This window comes from Dermacentor variabilis, chromosome 4, assembly GCF_050947875.1.
Source record: "Dermacentor variabilis isolate Ectoservices chromosome 4, ASM5094787v1, whole genome shotgun sequence".
Lineage (NCBI taxonomy): Eukaryota > Metazoa > Arthropoda > Arachnida > Ixodida > Ixodidae > Dermacentor > Dermacentor variabilis.
Window position 1 is genome coordinate 15,938,740 of NC_134571.1, and position 22,803 is coordinate 15,961,542.

The 22,803-nt window shown below is 48.9% G+C and overlaps 1 protein-coding gene across 2 annotated transcripts in view; it reads left to right on the forward strand.

Moving 5' to 3' along the window:
• Positions 1-22,544, forward strand: part of LOC142578710 (uncharacterized) — a 345,059-nt gene extending 322,515 nt beyond the window's left edge. Inside the window, exons 6-10 of one of the 2 annotated variants that reach the window (XM_075688208.1) lie at positions 5,521-6,251; positions 16,205-16,400; positions 17,005-17,134; positions 17,558-17,836; positions 18,981-22,544. In XM_075688208.1, coding sequence (XP_075544323.1) covers positions 5,521-6,251; positions 16,205-16,400; positions 17,005-17,134; positions 17,558-17,836; positions 18,981-19,265 — 1,621 coding nt within the window. In that variant the 3' untranslated portion in view covers positions 19,266-22,544. The other variant, XM_075688209.1, reaches the window with a different exon arrangement.
• The last annotated feature ends 259 nt before the right edge of the window (positions 22,545-22,803 follow it).

Consider the following 22,803-nt stretch of genomic DNA (forward strand, 5'->3'; position numbering starts at 1 on the left):
TGGAAGTTGGCCAGCCTTTCTGGGGCACCTTATCCCTGTTTATAACCATTATACCAAAGTGTGCTACGCCATCTGTCAGTCCCATTTTTGATTATGGAGGTTAGTAGTCACTGGTCAGCACTTGTGTTGTCGCAGTCTCTATACTCCGTTTTATACATCAGGTGCAACGCTGTGGTGGCTAGAGATACCTTTTCCAGTGGCCGCGTTCGCGCTTAGATATAGTTCGGTGTCTTTGGACCGCTTTTTCTGAAAATGTTCTCTATATAAAGTCAGTTCTGAATGAAAATAAGAATTTACCTTTAGAAGCAGACAAACCGTGCGCTTATTTGGCTGCTAACACGTTGTTTTACATCAATTTGATTTCCCTTGTTTTTTATTCGCATCCCTTCGCCGCAGCCTCACGTGCATGCTCGCGCGAGCAAATGCCGCTGGCGCCTATGGCGAAGCATAGACGGAACGCGCGGAGTGAGAAAATTTGGAGGCCGCATTACGTGCGTAGCTTCCAAAGTGTTGCACCTGATGTATGAAACGCAGTATAGTCGACGTCAGGGCGTCGTCGTCTTCTCGAGACTGGGCAGATGGCACTTCGGCGGGAAGGGACGCACGCAGCGTAGGACAACATGCGCGAGCACGATCGCGCTTTTTATTTGCTCACGCCAGGTGCAGCTTCACTCCCAGTGCCAGATTATTGCGAAATATAGTATAATATGAGAGGGCTCAGAGCTGGCACAGACTCCTGCGTGAAACATTCTAACGCAGGCACTAGACGAGAGAGGGAGGGAGGGAGGGAAATGGAACAGACGAAAGAATGGTCTTCATTGCGGCAATCGTAGCTCCACATCCTCCCGGCGTGCGCCAACGCACACAACGTGGTGGCGATTTCATCACTCCCAACGAAACTGTGCACATGCGCTTCACACGAGACGATCCATCGTCGTCTTCTTCTTTTTTTTTTTTTTTCGACCGTCCTCCATCTTCCGGGCTGTTCCACGTCCGTTTCGTACAATCACGCTCGGCGTCGAGTGATCACGTGTACATCGCCAGGGCTGTTTCGCCTTCGCCGCGTACACCGCTCACATACGCATACGGCTTCCCCCGTTCGTGGTCAAGGGCTTCTTTGGCCGAAGGCAAATGGTAAGAAAAGAACGGCAGGGGCTATGGCCACTACAAGTCGGGGCCGTCTTCGCCTCCCTTTCCGCGTCCGTACGCTCACCCGAGCGCGTGCGCGTGGGTGCGCGGTCCGAAACCGGAAGGGTCCCTTCTGCGCAACGCTGGAATGTCTGCAAAGCCCCTTTCGCGCGAGATAGGAAGAGGGAGAGAGAGATATGACCGCGGTACGAGCAAGGAGCGAACGGCCCCGTGCTGACTTTGCTTGCCCGACCCCCGCACGCACGCACGCACCGAAGACGTATGTACGTGCGTAGTGGCGGAAGCCCTCGCAGTGCCTGCAGCTCGGACGAAAGCTATAGCGAGCAGGGCCGAACTACGGGAGCAGCGCAGCATTAGGCGGCGTTGTTGGCTGCGTCTAAAAAGCAGGGCTTCCCGCTGGGAGGGAGTAGGTATTCTGTTGGGTATACCCCGCGGACGCCCACGACTCATTGGCTAGCATCGGCTCGCGGCCATTCCACCGAGCGTCGAACCTACGACCTGGCCAGATAGGGGGCCAGCGCCACCCATCTCTGCCTCCGCACTCGTCCCCTTCGCTCGTGTTTTGTCGCTCTCGTTTCAACCGTATAGAGTTTCGTACAAAAACTCCCAGAAGAAACTCTGGCGCTATGCTGTCTACGGTAGCTGCAAGTAAGGCTCCTTAGCTAATCCGTACATGGATTTCCTTAAATTTCGTCTTTCTGGCTTCAGATAGGCTTGTTATATTGCAACGTGATCGTTTTCAATGAAATATTACATTATAAATGCAACACTTCGCAAATGATTATGCATGTGCGCCAGACCTTGTTGCCTGAATGAGCTTAAACTATGATTTATTGAAAATTCATAAAGGTAAAGCGGGATAAATAACGCCACAAGAACGTCTGAGGCGATAAGCACTAAGATTAAACAATCTCACGTACCCCATCGTGCCTGATTTAGATAAACGATCGCATCGCCGGAGTTCCCCGTGGTAATTCTTGTACGAACCTTTATGTTCTGATCTCGGCTCTGGGTATACTCCAGCGGCCGTCACCGCCTCAGACGTTCAGCAGCAGGACCTCGTTGCCAACTCGGCCGTGTCAACCAACTATTCTCGTTCTTTCCTTGCGCGGCTGTTGCGAATTCGCGGGCATTTAACGTCGGTGGCTTTCCTGGCGAAATAAAAGCGGCGTACAATGCGGTTTCTGTGCGAGAAGTTTACCTTGTACGGTAGTTTACGTATAGGCCAGTTCTGATGGGATAAGCTGCGAAGCAACTTACAAAACAGATCACCTAAGTTGTATTTGTAATGGTCTTAGCTAGCGTCGCTATTTTTCTATTAAGGAGGGTTCTAAGGACATTCCAAGAATACCTCGGAGTTTTTTTCTTTATTACATACAATCAATTCGTTGTGCGTTTGTTTTAGGAGAGCTAGCAAACAACCTTTTCGCACCTATCTCTCTGTACGCGCGCAGCGCTCACATAAACGAAGAGGAAACGAAGGAGGGCGCAGGACATGTTTCTTCTCTTAGCCGTCATTTTTGTAACCGCTGCACGTACAGGAAGATGCATGCTTGCCTAGTAGCACAGTTTTCAATTGTAAAACACCTCTTGCACACGCTCTTCCTTTATTTTCATGTCCATACCTTGCAGGCAGCAAGGCATATTGCTATACCTATATTACAATGAAACGAATGGCATGCATGAACGGACGGAAGGTGAAACGGGAGGTTTGCCTGCGCATGTCGGTCGTCACAGTAGCACGCACAAACGACGACGAACACTGCATTTTATCCAAAGCCCTTTCTTTCCTTATCGTTCTTGTCTGCCTTCGAACGCCGCTAATTGAATACCCGTACCTGTTAAGGTGTTATAATAGGAACCTCGCGCTCCTAACTCATCCACCCAACTCATTTCCCAACGCCCCATGATAAGCGATGCAGAAGTCCGCAAACAAGTTGGCTGCGTCACGTTCGGGCAGCATTTTTTCATGCGTCTTCAAGCGTCTCTTTCGCGTACAATTAGAACGTATACCAACAGAAAAATCCGAGTTTCGCTGAAACTCGCGCAAGATCGAAGTTAAATTTCTTCGTATACCCCCTCCCCCACAACCCATCGCCCCCTCTGAATGCTACACCAACATTCTTGTGCTTCTGTCGCTTCGGCACCGTCAAGTAGGTACAGATATTGCAGAAAGAGAGAGAGACTGCAACGGGAATCCACACACCGCGTGTCGTCGGGGCGGTTGGGAACGAGCGACCCTCTCGCGGAATAATTTAACCTGCCCGTCTTGTGCCCAAGGAGAGCCCCTCTTTTGTCGCAAAGGCCTCGACGACGACGTCGGCGCATTAGCGCACGTATCCTGCTGCTGCTGCGACCGCGGCGTATGCCTTTCGCACTCTGTAAGGAAGCGCTTATTTCTTGCCTATTTTTGCTTATGGTTAGCGCAATTACGCTCGCAGGTTCGAGAAAAGAAAGTTGCTGACCTTGCGGCGCGCGCTTTTCGGCCATAAATGTACTCTTGTCGCGCTTTATTTTTTTTTCTTCTTCTTCGTGTTCTTTGATATGGCTACGCCCGTCCACTGCGCACAAAAGAACTTTTTGTGATGAATTCGCCTGTTGAACGAACAATAGGCGCGGTGGCGCCCGTAGTTCAGCGTTCCCGAAACTAATTTGCCGTCGCATCAGTTTCACTTCTTGCAATTTTTCCCGTAATGTATTCCGGTATGAGCAGAATTCCATGCAAGCTTTTTCTCTTCCCTTCACGGCCTCCTCTTGTTCTCGTATTCGCGGTACCGTACAATGTCGGCTATCGGGGAAGCGTGTGCCTAGAATTAGTTCGTGGTGGTTGTGCGTGCGTGCGTGCGTGCGTGCGTGCGTGCGTGCGTGCGTGCGTGCGTGTGTGTGTGTGTGTGTGTGTGTGTGTGTGTGTGTGTGTGTGTGTGTGTGTGTGTGTGTGTGTGTGTGTGTGTGTGTGTGTGTGTGTGTGTGTGTGTGTGTGTGTGTGTGTGTGTGTGTGTGTGTGTGTGTGTGTGTGTGTCTCATCTGCTTGTTGGCTTGAAAACGTTCTGGCGACGGACCTCTGAGGTGCCTTTGTTAAAATTCTTTATCTTACGTTGCCTCTGATCACTTCGCAAAGTACGTCACGCCAGTTCATGTCATGCGTGCCATCACACTGTTCGCCCGTCCAGAGACCCCTTTTCCTCGAAATCCATGCGACTGCGCTCAGCTTTGTTGAAATGATGACGTTTAGTACGCCCTGTAGTGAGTGAGAGCAACCTCTTGTACGGTGTATACCGAGGCACACGTTCGACATTGCGTGCACGTATACTAATGGGTCCCCCAAGTTTGTTTACCAATCGCTGCCTTCCCTGGTTTGTTTTCACGCTACGCCCACGCCCCACAACCACAAAGTGCGCTGAAAGCATCCCGCGTGGACCACGCCGTATAAGTAGATGTACAGGAAACAGTAAAAGCTAATTGTGTGTCATCGTGCTATGCTATCGGGCTGTGTAATGAATTAGCGGGGTACTACGCACTGAAGAGATGGGCAGTGTAGTTAAATGATAACCACGTCTTATAGCTGTGTTCCTCTTAGGCATCTTTCATCTTGTTTGAGCCCAGCCAACCCGGCGTGCTCTTTCAGCGGAGTTGGTCATTTCGTTATAACTAGCCGTCTCCGTGTTTTATGTGAATTAGTATTCTTCTTTCTTTCTTTCTTTCTTTCTTTCTTTCTTTCTTTCTTTTATACTTCTTCACCTTTCAACTTTTGATTGGAGCGGCTGAGTTAAAGTCGTTTACTGAGCTCGTGCACTTGCAGCTTCACTGGAACCTAGAAAATACCTTTCTTGTCATTTCACGTAATCTTAGTGTCTTCGTGTGTAATATCCAGTCCAGTGTACCTGAAGTTTCACATGCGCCACTATTCTTCTAATTAACCATCTTGTTTTCATAGATAAGTTCAGGTTCTCTTGCAATACGCAAGAACAGCGTGTCATACTCGTTCTCTTGCTTATATTATTAATGAATACCCGTCAACCTGGCTCATGGTTTGCATGTTCTTCTGTGATCTATTTTTTACGTGGACGGTAAACAAAGGGAAAAGCTTTTTGTTTGCACTTAGTAACCAGATGTTACGGCACGTAAAACACTGTTAAAGATATATTTAATTAAATAAACAAAGTGGACTTACAGTGTATCTATGCCTCTGACATGATATACCACGGAAGGCGAAGGCAGGCCAGCAAGTCACACGAAAAGAGAGACAAAAATTGCAGCAAAAAAATAACAGCAAATGATTCTGATAAGGCTCATGTGCTGCACATTTCCCAAGCTTGTTTAGCAATCGCCGTGTATCACCCTGACCGCTTTCTCTCTTTTCATTTCGTGCAGGGTGTACCCCAAGGACTCGTACATGTGGTATCGGACCGAGCGGAAGCCGGGTCGCCAGGGCTTCCAAGGGAATTACCGGCGCAGTTACCACGGAAGCGGAGGTGGCGGCGAAGCTGCTGACTCGGGTCCCGAATCGTGTCCGGGCTCGGACCAGGGCTCTGAGTTCACCTCGGAGGAAGCGAGCTCCGAGTCGTCCTCATCGTCCTGTCCTTCGTCGCCGCTTAGCTTCCCGCCGCACTCGTGGCCCTCTCCGGGCGCCGCAGCTCCTCAGTCCGTGACGACTGCGGCCTCTAGTCAGGACTCCTCGTCGGCGAAGGTCGCGGCCCCGCAGTGCGAGCCCGCGGACTCTTTGAACAACAACAGCTCGGCAAGCACCACTGCCACCACCAGTACCGCCACTGTTGGCGGCAGCATCAGCAGCGGCAACAACGTCAACAACAACGCGCCGCTTCCGACCGCGAGTGGCGAGCAGGTGGCGTTCAACGGTTGCCACGAACACTGGACGACTACGTGCTCGTCGTCGACAACGACGAGCACGAGTACGACGAGCGTCGGTTCAGCGGCGTGCCGCCGCACCAACTCGGCGACGCAGACGGGACCCGACGACGAGTGGTGCTCGGCGGTCCAACTTCGGCGGCCCTCTCCCAAGAGCCAGGAAGAGCTGGAGTGCGAGCGCCTGTCGCAGGATTTCGCCTCCCGATACGGGGACGCCGCGCTGCGCTCCCTGCTCGGTGAGTACACGCGTCGGTCTGCCCCGTGATCGACCCTGATTCAAAGGGCAGTGGGCACACTACGAAGCCGGTATTGGGCGTACTACTGCGAGCAGGCAAAACGAAGAGGTCAACAAAAAGAGGCGAAGTCAGTCTTCGCGTGACTTTCTCACAATGAGCCGTGCACCAGCCAGCCCAAGTGAACACAATCCTGCGGTGTTGGGCAACTCTTGAACTCGCGTTTTGCCGGCGTTAGCAAGTTAGTCGGATTGCTCGGCCTCCTCGTGAAGGCTGTCTGCAACAAAATAGGGAGAGAGGAAGCAACCAAACACTGAGAGGTTGACAAGGTTTTGTACGGTTGGCTACCGTACACACGGAGAGGGGGAGGTCGCAGTGAAAGTGAAGAGAGAGGAGACATGAGTTCAGATTCGCCGCGTGCGCTAGAAGGCGCAGCGTGTCTGTGGTCGTGCAGTCATGTCTGTCGATTTCAGGAATTGCCAAATGCTGCGTACACCTATAGGAAAAAAAAAAAAAAAGAACATTCCCTCGCTTGTTTCCGCGACAAATAAGTACGTCCACCTAAATATGCTACGCGTTGCTGATTAAGCTCGCCCAGTAGCACACACGCTTCAATATAGAGTCACATTACCTTGAAAAACAATGTGTTGCAACTGCATATTTTACACGCAAAACTTAGTTTACTAAGCGAAGCAGTAGCGTTGAGTCATAAGCGGAGAGTGGTAGGATACAGGGCGCACTCGGACTAAGCGTAGACATGCCCGTTGATGTAGATAAAATCACTAACGCTTCTCAAGCACATTCCACAAGGTACTGACAATACATTCGCACAGTGGCTAACGCCGGTATATACTCGATTCATCAGTACTGGTCAGAATCCGTGTAGTTTCTTTCTTTTTCCTTTCTTTTTTTCCTTCAAAACAATGTCATTTATCCTTGACTAATGATCTGCGTATAGTAATAATTAAGCTGGTTTCTGTCGTTCACATGCAGTGCTCCTTTTTCTCGGATTTCCGTTTCTTTGGCGTGTTTAGTAATAATTTTCGTTTTTTTTTTTTCGCATGAAAATTAAACTTTTCCAATAGTGAGGTTTACCGTTGTCGGTGAGATAGAGCTTGCCATCCTTGTATTTTCCCACTTTGTGCACTTCTGTGCCTTAACCCTCGCTCTGTGCTTCTTCTCCTTCTTCTTCATTGGCCAGCTGCTATACTCTAGCTACCGAGATATCATATTGTAAGCTGCGAGTATAGCGAAGTAAATGCGGTACCTTGAGTTCCATGCCCACATCATGCTTCTACTGCAAAAAGTCACCTATTGATACTTGTGCAAAGTAGTTGTCCATAGCGTTTCTAATGCGAACAAGCATTTCCGGATCACTTGCGCCAAATGTAAATGGAACGCCGCTGGCATTGGGGGCCGCTTATACTTCAACCGAACCCGACACTAGCTTCCGCTGCAGCTCTGATCTAATTCATTCCTGGGGCCACGTAATACACGAACCAATGTATGCGAACGGCAACGGACAATCGTGCCATTTATGTACGAGTTGCACGGCAGCGCCTAACTTCGAGGAACTAGCTCTCTCTCTCTCTCTCTCTCTCAAGGTCTCCCGCACAAAAGCTGAGCTTGTTAATGGGAAAATTCCGTGGCCCGCATAGGAGGGCCGTTCTCGGCCTGTATACTGTACCTGCTTCTACCTTTCACTCCGTCATTGTTTTATCTCTGCGGAACGCATTCCAACGGAGGTCTGCGCGGAATCGAACAGAGCTCATGTCTGCAGCAGTGCCATATGCCCGCCTTTTCGTCGCCGCCACTAAAACAGAGAAAGAAACGGTTATCGAGAGTCAGCCTCATAGGCGTCGTGCTGACCGTGTCGGTATAAATAGAGCGTGCCTTCAATGAGAAAGAACGCCTGGCCGGAGCTGCGCGTCGCGTGGACGCAGAACCAGCGCAAGAGGAAGCGGCCCTTGTCTCTTCTGCGAGGCGCGGAGGCGATGGGGGAGGGGGTGAGAAAGGGGGCTTTCTCTGGATGTCACCACGGACGGTCTTATGCGCTGCCGGAGGAAAGTGGGTCGTCGTCGTCGTCGTATGGCCCCTCCATGGCCTCTATCGCGCGCCATCAAATCTCTCGTTTTCGACCCCCGGGTTGCTTGTTACGTACCAGTTTTCGACCGCGATAAACTGAGCACGCTGGCGGTGCCGTATGGGCCGCTGCTGCGGCACCGCGATCGCTAGCAACCTCGCCACCATTCTCTCACACTTCTGGCGTCACGCGTGTAAGCGAATGCGTCCGTGGAATTTGGGACACAGAGAGTTCGCAGAGAGGTAATACTGACATTATCTCTCTCGGAAAAAGAAGGAGGCAGATGTTCCTGGTGTGGTCAGTCTCAGTCGATGAACCGCGTTCGTCGAACTTTGTAATCCAGCGTCAGAGGCACTGTTCCCACACACCTGCATGCTCCGAATACAGATTTGCCGAAAAGCGAAACAATGGAGCGATCATGCATAGTCATGTTTGAAAGAAAATAAAGGCCGCAATTTGACGCGGTTGCCCTGTACTGCGTACCCGTTGCGCCAAGAAGAAACAGAAAAAATACACAGACAGATCACAGACGTTGGTAGAGCAGAAAACAACTGAAAAGAAATTTATCGTCTGTCACTCATGGAAGAAACGTATTCAGTCTTCTCGCTTTGGTCCAGGCGTGCTCGTACAACAGCTGCTAGATAACGGAATGCATGAGCGTTTTGATGACTTCACTCGCGAAAAAGGGCCAATTGAAAACCATGCGTCCGTAAGAAACCCGCCGAAATGGGTGCGTTTTCAGTACTACTACCGCGTGCACGTGACGTCATCGGCGAGAACACGCAGTCTTTCTGCTATCCAAGACTTGTACAAATCTCAGTATTTGCTTTTATCAAGTGAGACGCGGTCGCCACGTCATTTTATCGTATCATCTGATCGCATTTGTCGTAGCGCCTATCGCGTATAGTATGAGAATGGATAAGCGTACGACGCGTATAGACCGATCGTTCACGAACACGTACCTCAGGAATGGTTGATAAACCCGACCGTAAGATATGATAGATAGAAGGTCATGGAGCGCAGCATCGACGTACTTCTGGGCAGTAGTCGCGTTCTCTCCTTATGCGACGAGCTTGAGTTTCCCCGGCCCGCCTCGGCGACAGCACCAGAAACACATGACCGAACCTTTCCTTCGCGTCACGCTCGATCACGGTAGACCAGGACGGAGTCGCCTCAAAGGCGGCGCGAACTCAACCGAGTGGGCATCGATTCCTGCTCGCAGTGGTGGAGGCGATGCTGCAACTATGGAGGCCAGAACCGAAAGGTATGCGCAGGACTGAGAAAAAGCAAAAGAGAAATGTCTGTAAATGCTGTTTCCCGCCCGTCACTGTCGTTCGGCCACGCTCCTGTTTCGGTTTCTTTTTTTCCGTACCGCGACGTATAACTCAGAAACGCGCACGAACTAGAATAATGTCCTTGAAAGTTTGTTGAAAATCTATTAAATAAGAGATATACACTAGTGAAATGAGAAGGAGAGTGACGAGCGTTCTAGTGCAGTGGTACTCTGTCGGCCGAACGCGTTAGAATATCTTGCATTACGTACCAAAATGAAACGTCTGCTCCAATGCAACCCCAAAAGTAGCACAGAAAAGTTTTATCATGCCTCAGCGTGTGCTGAGAATGGCTTTCACGTGCAATAATGACTGTTCTAAGGGCGCGCATCGTCGCGTTAGGCGACACATAGTCACCTAACCTGCTACAGCTGATCAGGTATTATATTCACGCATAGCAGTCCAGCATTTTGCCTTTATCTCCTTGATTTTGTTTCTCTCTTTTTTGAAACGTGCATCTCTATATTGTACAGTTACGTATGCCTGCAATGACTTGGGTTGTATCAAGCTCTAGTCTGCTTTTTTGCCGCCAACACTCCTGCCGCCAAACGTCTCTTGCGCTCATCTCGACTGCTGACGAGCGAACGTCCGCTTTGAATCCCAGCGCTCCTGGAAGGTGGACATTCCACCTCTCTCTCTCTCTCTCTCTCTCTCTCTCTCTCTCTCTCTCTCTCTCTCTCTCTCTATATATATATATATATATATATATATATATATATATATATATATATATATATATATATATATATATATTTAATATATTAATATATATATATATAATATTTAATATATATATATATATTAAAGAATTTAAATATCAAAGGCGCGTCGGAAGTGAATTGAACCGAACGCATACTATTCGCGACAGCCTATAGTAACTCGGGCAATTTTTTGTATTTCCCATGACTCACTAATTAAGTTTATTACCCGACTTTTTTCTTCATTGGCTGAAGACCCCAAGTATGATGCGCAGATTTGTATACAGCACCTTCGGAGACTACCGATCGAGTTGTTTCCTTTACGATGCACCTCACGCAGTCCTTTTTTCCGGATTGCAAAGAAAGCCCGCGATATATGAAAAGAACCACGTGAACGAGCGCTTGCGCAGTGGTATCGTGCGGCTCTCAAGCGTGCGTTCGGTGAACGAGGTCGGTTGCATCGTGACTGGCGACGGTGAAGCTGCAGGGCGTTCTTTATCTCCTCGGTAGTGCTCTGCCAGCAGTATGCATTTTCGCCGTCATCCGCCGTCACCTATGAATTGTGCAACCGTCTTCGAATGTTGTAGCGCGTAGCATCACGTTAGTGCGTGAATTTTTCTGTTTTTTTTTCTTCTTCTTTCTCCTTTTATTCCTTTTACCCCTTTCCCCAGTACAGGGTAGCCAGCCGGTACTTGCACTGGCTAGCCTCCCTGTCTTTCCTCACCTTTGTCTCTCTCTCTCTCTCTCTCTCTCTCTCTCTCTCTCTCTCTCTCTCTCTGCTTTCTTTGAAACTTAGAAAGTTAGAACGTTGAGGTCGCGGGGTCCAATCCCGGCCATGGCGGAGACGCAAAAATATACGCGGCCCTGCGCCATGCGCACGTGGTCTAATTTTACATTTTGAAGCGTCCTCGTCTCCCGCCTATCCGATTTCACGTATCGCCTTCTTCGAACTTGTAATGTTCAGTCGAGATCGACGTGCATTTCGATACCGCTTGGTTAATGTCCTATTCTTTTGGCAAAATAAGAAATTTATTTGACCGAGCTTAATCGATGGGAAAGGAATTATTTGTGTACGTATGAAGGTGAAGCGCGCTAGAGAGTGTTGCATTGCTCGACAAGAGGGACGAGCCTACCTTTCTCTCGTCGCCACTGACTGCCCACAAAGCCTATGCGCGCGGATCAGGCACATGCGCCAAGTATCGTAGCTCCTCAGCCCTGCGTGGTCGCTAGCGATATGTTCAGAACCAGAAGGGTTTGGGTGCGAGCTAGTTGGTACGGATCATTCATATTTAAAACAGCGCAAAAAACACGGACAAGGGAGGACACAGGACGAGCGCTGGCGCGAGGTGTTGTTGGCAGTCAGCGCTCGTCCTGTGTCCTCCCTTGTCCGTGTTTTTTGCGCTGTTTTAAATATGAATGTTCAGAACCAGTTTTCCTTGCTTTGCCTTCTCGCATTGCATTCTTATCCGCTGTGGAGATCCTTATTTTAACGCGACAGCGTTAAGCCCCTTGCCACAGAAAATTCTGTGTCGGCGTCCGGCATCGACGCCAGCCGTCTTGTGAGCAAAAATTGCGTATATATTTTATACGCCGCTAAAGATCTTTTATCACTAAAGTTGCTTATACCTTGTCTTACATTATTTACAAAGTTATTCCTCGGAATTTTGAGAATGACAACCCAGAAACAAATGTTGTGAAACAAAACAGCGACAGCGTACGCCTTTCATGTTAAATCTTCTCAGACTGAAATACTAAAAGTGCGAAACAATAACAGAAGATCGGCCCACTCAAGAGGCCGCGTCTGTATATCAGAAAGTTAAACTTCGCGGCCAGCGTTTATTGCGGTTGCATAAGCTGCACTTTCCGGGAAGCGTGAGAATCATTCAGGGATCTTTGAATGCTGTCGCGTTCCTCTCTGAAAGGCGAAGCTTAAGCGTTCTCTAAAACTTTTTTTTTATTCCGGATCGGAAATTGTAAACTTTGCACGATGTGGGCCGTTGTGCTACTTAGGTCACGGCGATGGCAGTAACTGCTTCAGAAGAACATCACCGCTCTTCGTCTTGCTTTGCGTGTGCTTGTATGAAACTACCGTAAGGCAAAAAGCTGGGCTACCTGGAACTTAGACATCTGAAACTTCTCGAGCGCTCAGGGGTAAAAATAAACTGCGGAAAGAAAGAAAAGACGACAAAATAGGAATCCAAACTAGACATAGGTTCTCGGAAAGATAGCGACAAAGTGCTCAACAGTGGCCGAACAAGGTATGCCTCAGCCTGGATAGGGTCTAGAGAGGAGAGGGAGAGGGAAAAGCAAGGAAAGGAGATCAGGGAGGTCAACCGGGCGAGCGTCCGGTTTGCCACAATACACTGTGGTTAAGGGAAACGGGGAATAGGAATAAGAAGAGAGGGAGCACTGAGTACGCTTGGGAGGACGCACATGAGCTCTATAAGCGTTTTCTCAAACCGGTGCACTTCAATTACTGTATTAGTGCACGAATCGCTTCTTGTGCTGGGGACGGGTGCGGCCACGGTCCGAGTATCTTTGACTCAGAGAACGACGTTTCACAAAGGCCATGACTTAAATGAAGACGAGACCTTGTGTCGAAACGCTGGCTACAGGGTGATAATTTTCTTGATGTGTTAATCAACCCGACAGAAAGGAGGACGTTTGGGTTTGACGAGCGGTGTGATTAGCGTGATGCGGTTATCCTGGCGGGCGACTGTATATGCCAATGCACGCCTGTACTTCACAGCAAGGCATGTTCAAGGACAGTAAAAAGAAGAGAAATGCAGATATATACACGAATCTTACTCGTATAGCTTATTGCATGCGTCTATCGCATCTGTTCAAAAAAGACTACGACCCAAGTCGACGGTTATGTCCTATACAGGTCTGTGGCAAGTAATCTTAGCATGCGCCGTGATGTAATCACTTCTTTTTCCGCGTGACCTTCAGGGTGTATATTTTGGGGCAGTAAAATCATTTCAAGGCTGTTGGGTTTGCTGTTCTGTCCTCTTTTCTTAATCTAAGGTGTCTGTTTTTCAGTCTAAGCGATGTAGATGTTTCTAATGCCTTATGCAGCTTTTTTTATTCCGCCAGCGTTCCATTGAATCAAGCAGCACGCGTAGTCTTCGCGTCGCTGGCGGTCTTAGCTGAGTGTTCTGTCAAAAGAGAGTTCTTGTGCGTTCCGTCTCTCCGCGTCATTCATGCTAAAGCCGTGTTCAACTCTGCGTTGCCATCCTCTTCCCATTTCGCTGGCGCAGCTCTTGAGACGACGGAATCGTCCACTCGCGGGAAAAGAAACCGACCAAGGCGCTCGCGCGTGCGCACCCATAAATGTTCACGTATCTCGAGTGACGCAGCGTATACGTACGTCCCTTTGTGCGTAGGTGCGTGCGTGGGTGTGCGTGTCTATTGCGCGTATACCTATAGCCTGAAAAGAGCACGTTCGCTGCTCTGTATACGAGTTCGCTTCCAACCACGGCTATCGATTCGGGTTGAGTACTATAGGAACGGGGGTGGCGGTCGGCCTGGATGATAGACTCGCAACGGCTTCTGACGAACGACGTGGTGGGCTTCCGCCATCCATCACTGGTCGCTCTTGCATTGCGGGGCCTTCGTCCTCTTGCTTTGTTTTCTAACTACTTCTTCTGCATGCCACGCAGAGGCAGCACCTATCCGCCCATAGTGGCATGTCCTTGATCGTTGGTATTTGAATCGGTAGCTTTTATTCAACTGCACATTGAAGTGCATGTTGCGGTAGGCTTTTCGCCCATATCGTGAAGCCTGCATGTAAAAGAAGGATGGAACAGAGCTGCGAATAGTGAGAGAGAAGAGCAGAGTCAATTTGGTGCATGGGCAATAAATAGCGTATAGTTATAAGAATCGCAGCTATGAGGTACACATTTTTTGTCAAAACACGCATCAAAATGCATACCTGGGCGTATACCTAGTAAGACATGCACCTAGCATACGTGGGCGTACCCTACATATAAGAAAGGGATTTTTGTTGCTTAACGTTGAAAATTAGACGCAAATCAATGACAACTAGATAATTTTACGCCAGAACTATTATTTCTGACTAGGAGGGAACGTTGCGTCAACCTCTTTAGCGCGTGAAGATAAAAGACATTCGAGCACGTACTCGGTTTTTGACCATTGCGCTACTCTATACTTATGCTTTTCGTGGCTCTGTGCCTTATCTCTCAGTCTTATTCCGCAAGTTACGGATTTGTTCGTTCATTACAATGTTTGTTACTTTATTGTTATATGGGGTCATTAGACAGAGAGAGAAAATTACAAGAGGAAAGACATGAAAGTTAACCATCTCTGTTTGTTTACACCGTAACGTGTACAGGGGAGAAAAAAAAAAGGGGGGGGGGTAAATCGCAAAAGGTTAAATAAGAGTGGAAAGAACGAACAGAGACTATCTGTGCGGGCCTTTTTTATCAATCATATTCACTGCGTTTCTTAGTTGGTAGATGCGTGTTTACGATCAGTCGTACCTACGGTGACATTTAGGTTCAGTCACCGCGTTTCCGTCTTTCTGAGTTTCCAGTGTTGTCGACTCAAGAGCTTTTCTCGAGGCCGCTGCAGTCAACGCACGTCGGCGCGCCGCCGACGACGGCTGCGGTGCGAGCCACCGCGAGAAAGTCGACAAAGTGCGCAACGCGGGCGCGGCCGACGCGCACGCGTGCGCTTCTGCAGACTGTACGCGGCTGACATTCCCACGGTCTCCATATCGTCTGTGTTTCGCTCTCTGCCGATCGTCGCGTTCCGACTTTTTCCCAGGTCTTTACGCCCCTTTCTCGGTTGGACTTTTCCTCCTCTTTTAACTATACTCCTTTTCTCTATTGCTGCTTCTTGTCATTCTCTTCCCCTGCTTCTTTTGATTCTACCTGGGGACTGACAAAGGAAACTGTTTGCGAGGATGGAGTGATAAAAAGAAAAGAGAGCTAGGCGAGTGGGCACAGTGTCATGCCTAAATACCGCGCTGCAGCGCTTAACCGTGAGTTGCTTCCTTGTCTTTCTTGTCGCGTACTGGCCTTTCGTGCGCAGTATTTAGCTCAGGATGTCACAGGCTACAACTTCGTGAAATATATTGCGTGCATTTTACGCAGTCAGCCACGTTAAATGAATGTTCTGCGGGCCTGTCATGTTTTTGGGAACTCTTTGTTGCCTTCCTGAGAAAAATCAATCAGCTACTTCCGCACTCCGTAGTCACGGGGCGACATTGTTTGGCGCCATTCGAAAGACGTATTCCTTTTCGAAAACGCACGCTATTGTCAGTGAAACTTTGTTTCGGCATGCTTCTTGACTGATAGTGTCTCAAAGCCAGAACGCTTACTCACGAGAGTGGAAGGGTGCGGACTGACTTCGATCACCTGCAGGGGTTCTGTAATCGTACTCCAGCTTTTCTGCATTCCGCGCCCATAAATATACTGCAGCGTCGCAGGGTACGTACACGTAGCCTTGTGCTCAGCCGGTGAACAGTTTAGCCTCTGAGCTAAATGGTGTTTTATTTGTTACAGTTGTGGGTGTTACAATTATCTGAAATCTTATAACAGATAACAAAGCCTAAATACTCATATCAGTTGGAGTTATGCTGATACCATGACATATAATAGGCTCAGGAAGAACACGGACCACAGGAATTATTTAAAAGAATGCTTCCTAGGGTTCGATTCTTTTCGCGGTGGTTGTCTGGCACTGGATTCGGTATTCCAACTGGATCAAACTAGCACGCATCTGTATATTGTTAAGCAAACTGTGTTGCTGTTGATATCATGCACGTTTCGAACCATTTACTACCTTCATATTCTTTTCTTACGCTTCCGTCGTGCGCAGTGCCCAGCCCGAACCAGAAGACGACGTCCGACTACCTGGAAGGCCTGTTCGACGCGGACGCCATCCAAAATGGGCAGCTTGATTCCTCGCTCCCTAGGCGGCGCAACTCCGTGGCTACGTCGCCGCAGCCTTCGCCGCCGCGAACTGCTTCATCGTCACCATATCTTATATCCAATACAGGGAACAACGCGATCAGGTAATAAATACGAGCACAGTAAGACCGCAAGTTTGTGAGCTATGCTGGACATAGGCGCTAGCTATGATCATGACCGCACTTTTAGAAGAAAGCGGAAGTATGGCCAGTTGAGCTTCACAGACATAAATGTGTTTGCAGCGTAGCCGAAATACACTTTGCCAGTAAATAATAAAACACGATGAATAAAGAAAGGTATCAGTAGTAATAAATTTAGGAGTGAGCGAACTCTTTAATGCCATAATAAAGGCAAAAAAATCGAAATGTGACGCAAGAAAAAGTACTACGGAGCTGTGTTCATGCGTTCCTTAACATTTATAAAGAGACCTTGGCTTGTTTAATCCAATCCAGACACTGTCACAACTGCTATGTTTGTAGATTAAAAGGGACACCTAACTGATTGCAATTAAGTTGTTTTCGTTTTGTAAAGTTGATGCAAGTCGGTTAGAATTGTTGACAAACTGCTTAGCGCAGGCAGCGGGCGTGCGCGTATAGTGCGATTTCAGCTTAACACTAATGCCCGGCGACAGCGTTATTGCAGGTACTTGAAATCGCAGAGCACCAGAGAGGTGATCTTCCGTAGTTTTCACTCTGCCCCACTTTGCAGGGACGAGAACCTTCCCGCGAACAGTGCCTACTACACGACATCCGAGCCCAAGGCCAAGTTTCTGACCAGGTTCGGATCGGACATCGGCAAGCAGGAGTGGACCTCCGACACCGAGCTGGCTGCTAAAAAGGTCAGTCGGCACTTGCAGCACGCATTCTTCTTTGGGAAATGAAAGGCAGTCTGCTAACGCGGCTATATCCTCACGGGTTCTTTTGTCTGTGACCGGGCATGATCCGTAATTTCTTGCTATATAGTAAATTCACTTGAACACTTACGTTCCTCCAGCGCTGTTCCCTTCTTATTCATTAAAAGCGCTAGAACTACCCAGATAACGTCATTTTACTAACTGGCCCAACTTTATAAATCAACTACACAACACACGCAGAGGGAGAGAAGGAGGGAGGGAATTCTGTAGACTTTCTGTGCACTCCAAACGCATATTCTTTTCCGAAGGCGGTTGTCATGCTACCACTGGCCCTCCCTCTCAGCTCGTCTTCCTGCCGTCCTTCAGTGTCGTCCTTCGGGTGATGGCGTCCTTGTCGGCGGTGCGCAGGAGGAGCTGATGGCGAGCATCTCGCGCAAGCTCGACGTGCTGCGCTCGGCGCGGCTGAGCCTCCGCGAGGAGGCCTCGCAGAACGAGCAGCTCGGCCGCGCCCTGGGCAGCCGCGTCGACCAGCTGGCGCGGCCCGCCGAGCGCGACAAGTACCGTCTCCACGTCGACGAGCTGGACAAGATCGTCAGCCTCATCCTGTCCCTCTCTGGCCGCCTCGCACGCGTTCACAACGCGCTGGCCGGACTCGCCGGCGCCGACGAGCCCACCGCACAGGAAAGGGTCAGTGGCTTCCCACTTTCTTTCTCGGCCGTCGGCCAAGTTATGCTCGACGGCCCTGTTGTTGATCGTCAGGTCACTGGAGCTAAGCAACAGTGTTTTGGTTGGTACTTGCGAGAATGACAAGTTGGGAACGGTCGGGGCTGAATTGCTCCCCAGCGGCCGAGAAATATTTAGGCGTCCGCCATGAGCGAAGCGGTAGGTATGAGCTATATTGAAATTGGCAAGTTTTCGGCAATTCTGTAAGAAACCTGATGGCACAAATTAATGTTCTGATTCCGGCATTCAGCAAAACTTGCCTTATTTTTTCACTTACGTAAAGCAGGTTTCAATCAGATTGGTTCAGCAGCTGTTTAATAAAGGCATTTTCACATCGATCGTGTATGTTAATAGGGAAATAAAAGCTGGTCCCGCGATAACGCATTCGCTGGGACATGTGGTCTCGAGCATCATACTTAACAAAAGTGAGCGCATCAGAATAAACTTTGCCGAAAGCGATTTCTCAAAGCATGTTTGTAATTGTTATAATTCTTCTCTCTCAGTGGAAATTGACCAAATATCCTGTATAGCATGTATACAGCAAATATCTTGTAAATAGCTTGTTGCGTGCGTTCTGCGAAATCTATTCAACATGAATTAGGGAGGCGATAGAATGTTTTCGTTTCTTATTTTTTTTTTATTCTAGATTAGCTTTTGAGTCAGTGCTGCCACATCGCAGGCTGCAGGCTCTTCAGTGGCCAAACTTCCCCTACTGTCGCAAATAATAACCAAGAACAACAACAGTACCGCATGCTTTACACCATGTTTATAATACATTAATTTATTTCTATATGATGCATCGGTATACGCTATGCAAGGAAACCATTGAGAAAGCTGAGGGGCTTAACGGGCCCCCGTTTCTTGTCGTACCGTAACTACGGTACGATAAAGTTCGTATTTGTTTCTTATCGTACCGTACCTACCTACGCTACGATACGATAAGAAACAATTGCTAAAGCATTAAATGATATGATATATTAGGCATCCCGTGCCTGCGGGATGCCTAATGCACCTTAATACCGGTGTACGGCTTCTCTTGCTGCAGCTATCAGTAGAGAATGCACCTACCACGTGTGTGCGTCAGCTGTTCCCCGGCTTGTATGCGCAGAGAGCCCTGGAGGCCAAGCGGGACAAGCTGAGCAGCCAGCACGAGGAGGCGCGCCGCCTCAAGGAGAGCATCGACCGGCGCAGTCGTCAGGTGGCCCAGTTCCTGCGCAAGTACCTGACACCTCAAGAGTACGCCGACTACGACCACTTCGTGCGCATGAAGTCCAAGCTGCTTGTGGACGCGCGCGAGATTGACGACAAAATCCGGCTCGGCGAGGAACAGCTGGCCGCGCTCAGGGCGGGAACCGTGGCCACCGCGTCCTGGAAGTCCTTGGCCTCGTCCTAGGGTTCGACGACAGCCGTGCTCTGACGCGAGGCCGTGGCGCCGTGAATCATCGAGACTGGAGGGGTTGCGAGGTGCTAGAGTCTCTGTCGCGTCCTGGTAGGCCAACTGCAGGTTAAAAAAGAAAATTAGGTATCTAGCACACTATGTCTCTCGTATTCTACGTGTAGGTCTGGGGCACTATAAAGTAGATCAACAGCCTTTCCGAGAATTTTACAATTCACTCGTTGTCTTGATGGCATTGCCCGTCATTGGACTATGCTTAGTACTTGTAGCACTTTTAATATTTAAAGCACTATAAGGCAAGAGAAAATATCCTTTTCTATGCTTTGAAATGTAGAGATCGTTGCGAAAGTCCGACTGCACAACCTGGACGCCTGTGTTCTCTAAATCAGGTTAACGAATACTGTACATTGTTGCAAATAATGCCTGAAAAACCTTGTTTCCTGCTCCTAAATCTTGTTGTCATATGTTTAGAAGTGCTAGAAACTAAACCTTAAGTAATAGTGAATGAGATAGGGCCTGAGGGAAGGCGTTTTCGAATTCTTTCGGTCGCACCCGTCACAGATAGTATCTGTGCCATAATGCCCTAATGAAATTTCACTGCAGAAATCGGCATGTACCTTGAATGCTTCCTTTAATTAAGGAAAGTTTTATTCCATAGTTAACGGGCGCTAAGTGCTGCTCAGCGCCAAACTGCTTCTGCAGTTCACACGAAAAGAACGCAGTAGGTGAAGCTGTAGTCTTTGTTAAAAGCTGTCTGCGTGAAGCAGTTTTGAGAGGGCTGCAGACAAGACTGCTTCTTCAGAAACCAGTGCAATTACGTGCCCTGAACCTCTCCAGTCTCGCCGATTCATGGCCGTCTCGTGTGCATAAGTCATCCCAGCGCTCACCGCTACGTCATCGCTTGTCCAAAGTGAACACCACGGCCCATCCATGCCCATGACGGCAGTCGACAGACCAGCCGTGAGAACTGCACCGCGGTCTTCGAAAGCCCCATGTGTGCTTCCCTCAATCGTCGAGAGGCCGGGATGTGGTGACTGTGTGACTCGGTTCGTGAGGTGCCTGGGTGCTCCAGTGACTCATTTTCTGACTGCCCTCCTAGTGCCATATCAAGTTTTTCAAGTCCCCACGTCCCTATCACCCCACAGTCGTTTCCCTGTTCCTCGAGGTGGTTCCCGGAGGTTCCGCAATAATATTGCTTCGGCTATTGGGTTCTCGTGCATATGAGTCCGCTTCTTCTGTTGGTTCTATTGTTTTGTTAATTGCGGTACTATTTCGTTGATGACAACAGTTCATGTGTGTCACCCCGCTTTTCGTCACCTGCTTTTTTGTCAAATATTTCTGGTTTTTTGCTTTCGCATTTTTACTCATCGAATAGGTTACTAAACGGCGAACACGATTGAGCGTTTGTTAAAGTTGATTTTATGAAGAAACTAAAGCGGAACGTGTTCTTAGCAGTTCTTTTTTCCGCTCTATCATTACGGACGTACGTAAGGAACCTGCAGAGTGCGACGTGCTGATACATCGCAAAGCTTGAACTAAAATGCTGTGTTTTCAAAGCATCTTAGCATTATTCGTGACTCGAAGGCGCCCCGGGAGATCAAGACAGTGCAAGAAATTAACGCATTTGCTCGAGCAGTTATGGTTGGTGGCGTACAACAACGGCCTAACGCTATCTTATCTACCAGATTGCCGCAAACCATCTACCAGCCATTGCCGCAAAGGAAAAAGAGACAAATGAAATCATTAGCAAGATATAATACTACCACGCGCGGAGTCTCGAGATGCTTTGCAATGCTACGGGAACGCAGTCCTCTGCAAGTTTCACCATTCAGAACACACGTCTAACAAGCCGTGTTGTGTACGGCAAGGACCGTGTAGCCCGTGAGCAATGTGAGCGTTCCACTGGCATTTGTGTCCAACGATCTGAGTGGTCGACGATGTGAGCGCTGTGACGCGTCCTCCAGAAAAGTGAGGCTGCATGCACAAACCGCGGAGTCGCAGAGACTCACATTTGGACGTAGCACTTTCACCTCTTGTAATATTTCCCCACGTTAGCCCGCTTTCGTCTTTTCGAACTGCTGTTGACCAATTAAAAAGCAGCTTCTGCTTTAGGAATGCAATATTGCGACTCACTGAATGTTGCACATGTTGCCGTTTCCGAGGGAGAGAAAAAATGTAGTCCACATTTTGTTTTCTAGTTTTTTCATTGCATTTGATTGCTCTTATTTTTCTTTTCTGTTTTCGTTTATTAGTGTGTATATTTATGCAGTTGTCATGGCACCTTTACACCGCATTTCTTTTTCTTCCTTGGTTTTGGCTGTGTGACTGCCTCTCCCCTCTTTTCTTTTTTTAAACGCTTTTAATTTATTCTTTCTCGCTAATTTACAAATGAATAGGTCACTATATACAAAAAGTAGGAGGGGAGCGTCGGTCGTCGTCTATGGCAAGTACTGCGTTTCTAGTGTGATAAGAGTGAAACACTCTGGAGGAGTCTTGTAAGCACCCTGTTAGGTCAGTGGCAATGTTTTCACCGAACAGAGTGGATTGTGTCACGTGAGGAAAGAATCTGTGAATAGTGTTGATTTCGAATGGAGTTCCCCGCGCATTTGTGTGCTTGCGTGTGCGTGGGTGGGTATATTCTTTGTGCTTGCGTGTCGCTTCTCTTAATACCCTCTCCCCCGTCCACTACCCTCGCCCGTGTTCTTTTCGTGGCCTGGTTCCAGAACCAGGAGTGATTGTAGGTGTGACAGGTCCAACGCTGTTGTGGAGAGAGCGTTACGCGCGCGCGTTTACCCCAAGGCTGTTCACTTATTAACAGTATTTTTGTAGAGCCCCTTTTTAATGATCCTGGAGAGGCAACGGGAGCGTTAAACCTTGCGGGGAACGCGCGGTAATTTCTTGGCGACCGCCTGCGTCGTCGCTGGACGGTTCGAGGATCCCGTGTCTTTTTGTACAAATGACGACACAAGAACCACCGGCAGCTGTTGTTCGCCGCCCGCACACTTGGGGAAAGGGGTCGCTCGCCTCCCTTCTGACCCGAGCCGCAGCTCCCGCGGGTGGCGACGCGTTGCAGCAGTTTACACCCGTGCGTACTTTGTTTCTCTCGGCTGTAATGCCACGCGGTTGCATGAAGGCGCGCTCGTGCGCGTCCGCAGTCAGCGGATCGTGTTGTGCCCGCGGCGCGTCCTTCGATTCTTAACGTGTATATATTAACAGAAAAGCCACGTGACAAAATGGCAAGTCTGTGATTTCAATAAAAAGCCACATTGCTGTGCATTCCACCGGCTGTGAGTGTTATTTCGAGCCGCGCTGGTTTTTTGTAGTGCCAGCGCGGTCTCCCCTTCTGCCTTCCTTTCCCAGCATTGAGCGTAGCGATAGGGTGGCAAGCCAGATAATATTTTCTAGTGAATCACCTTACCACTTTTTCTACTTTCTCATATTTGTTTTCTCTCTCGGCCTAACTCTCTTGTCCTGCCTTTATATTTTTTTTTACCTTCTGTTATCAATAGGATAGTATAATAGGCTAAGCAGCTAC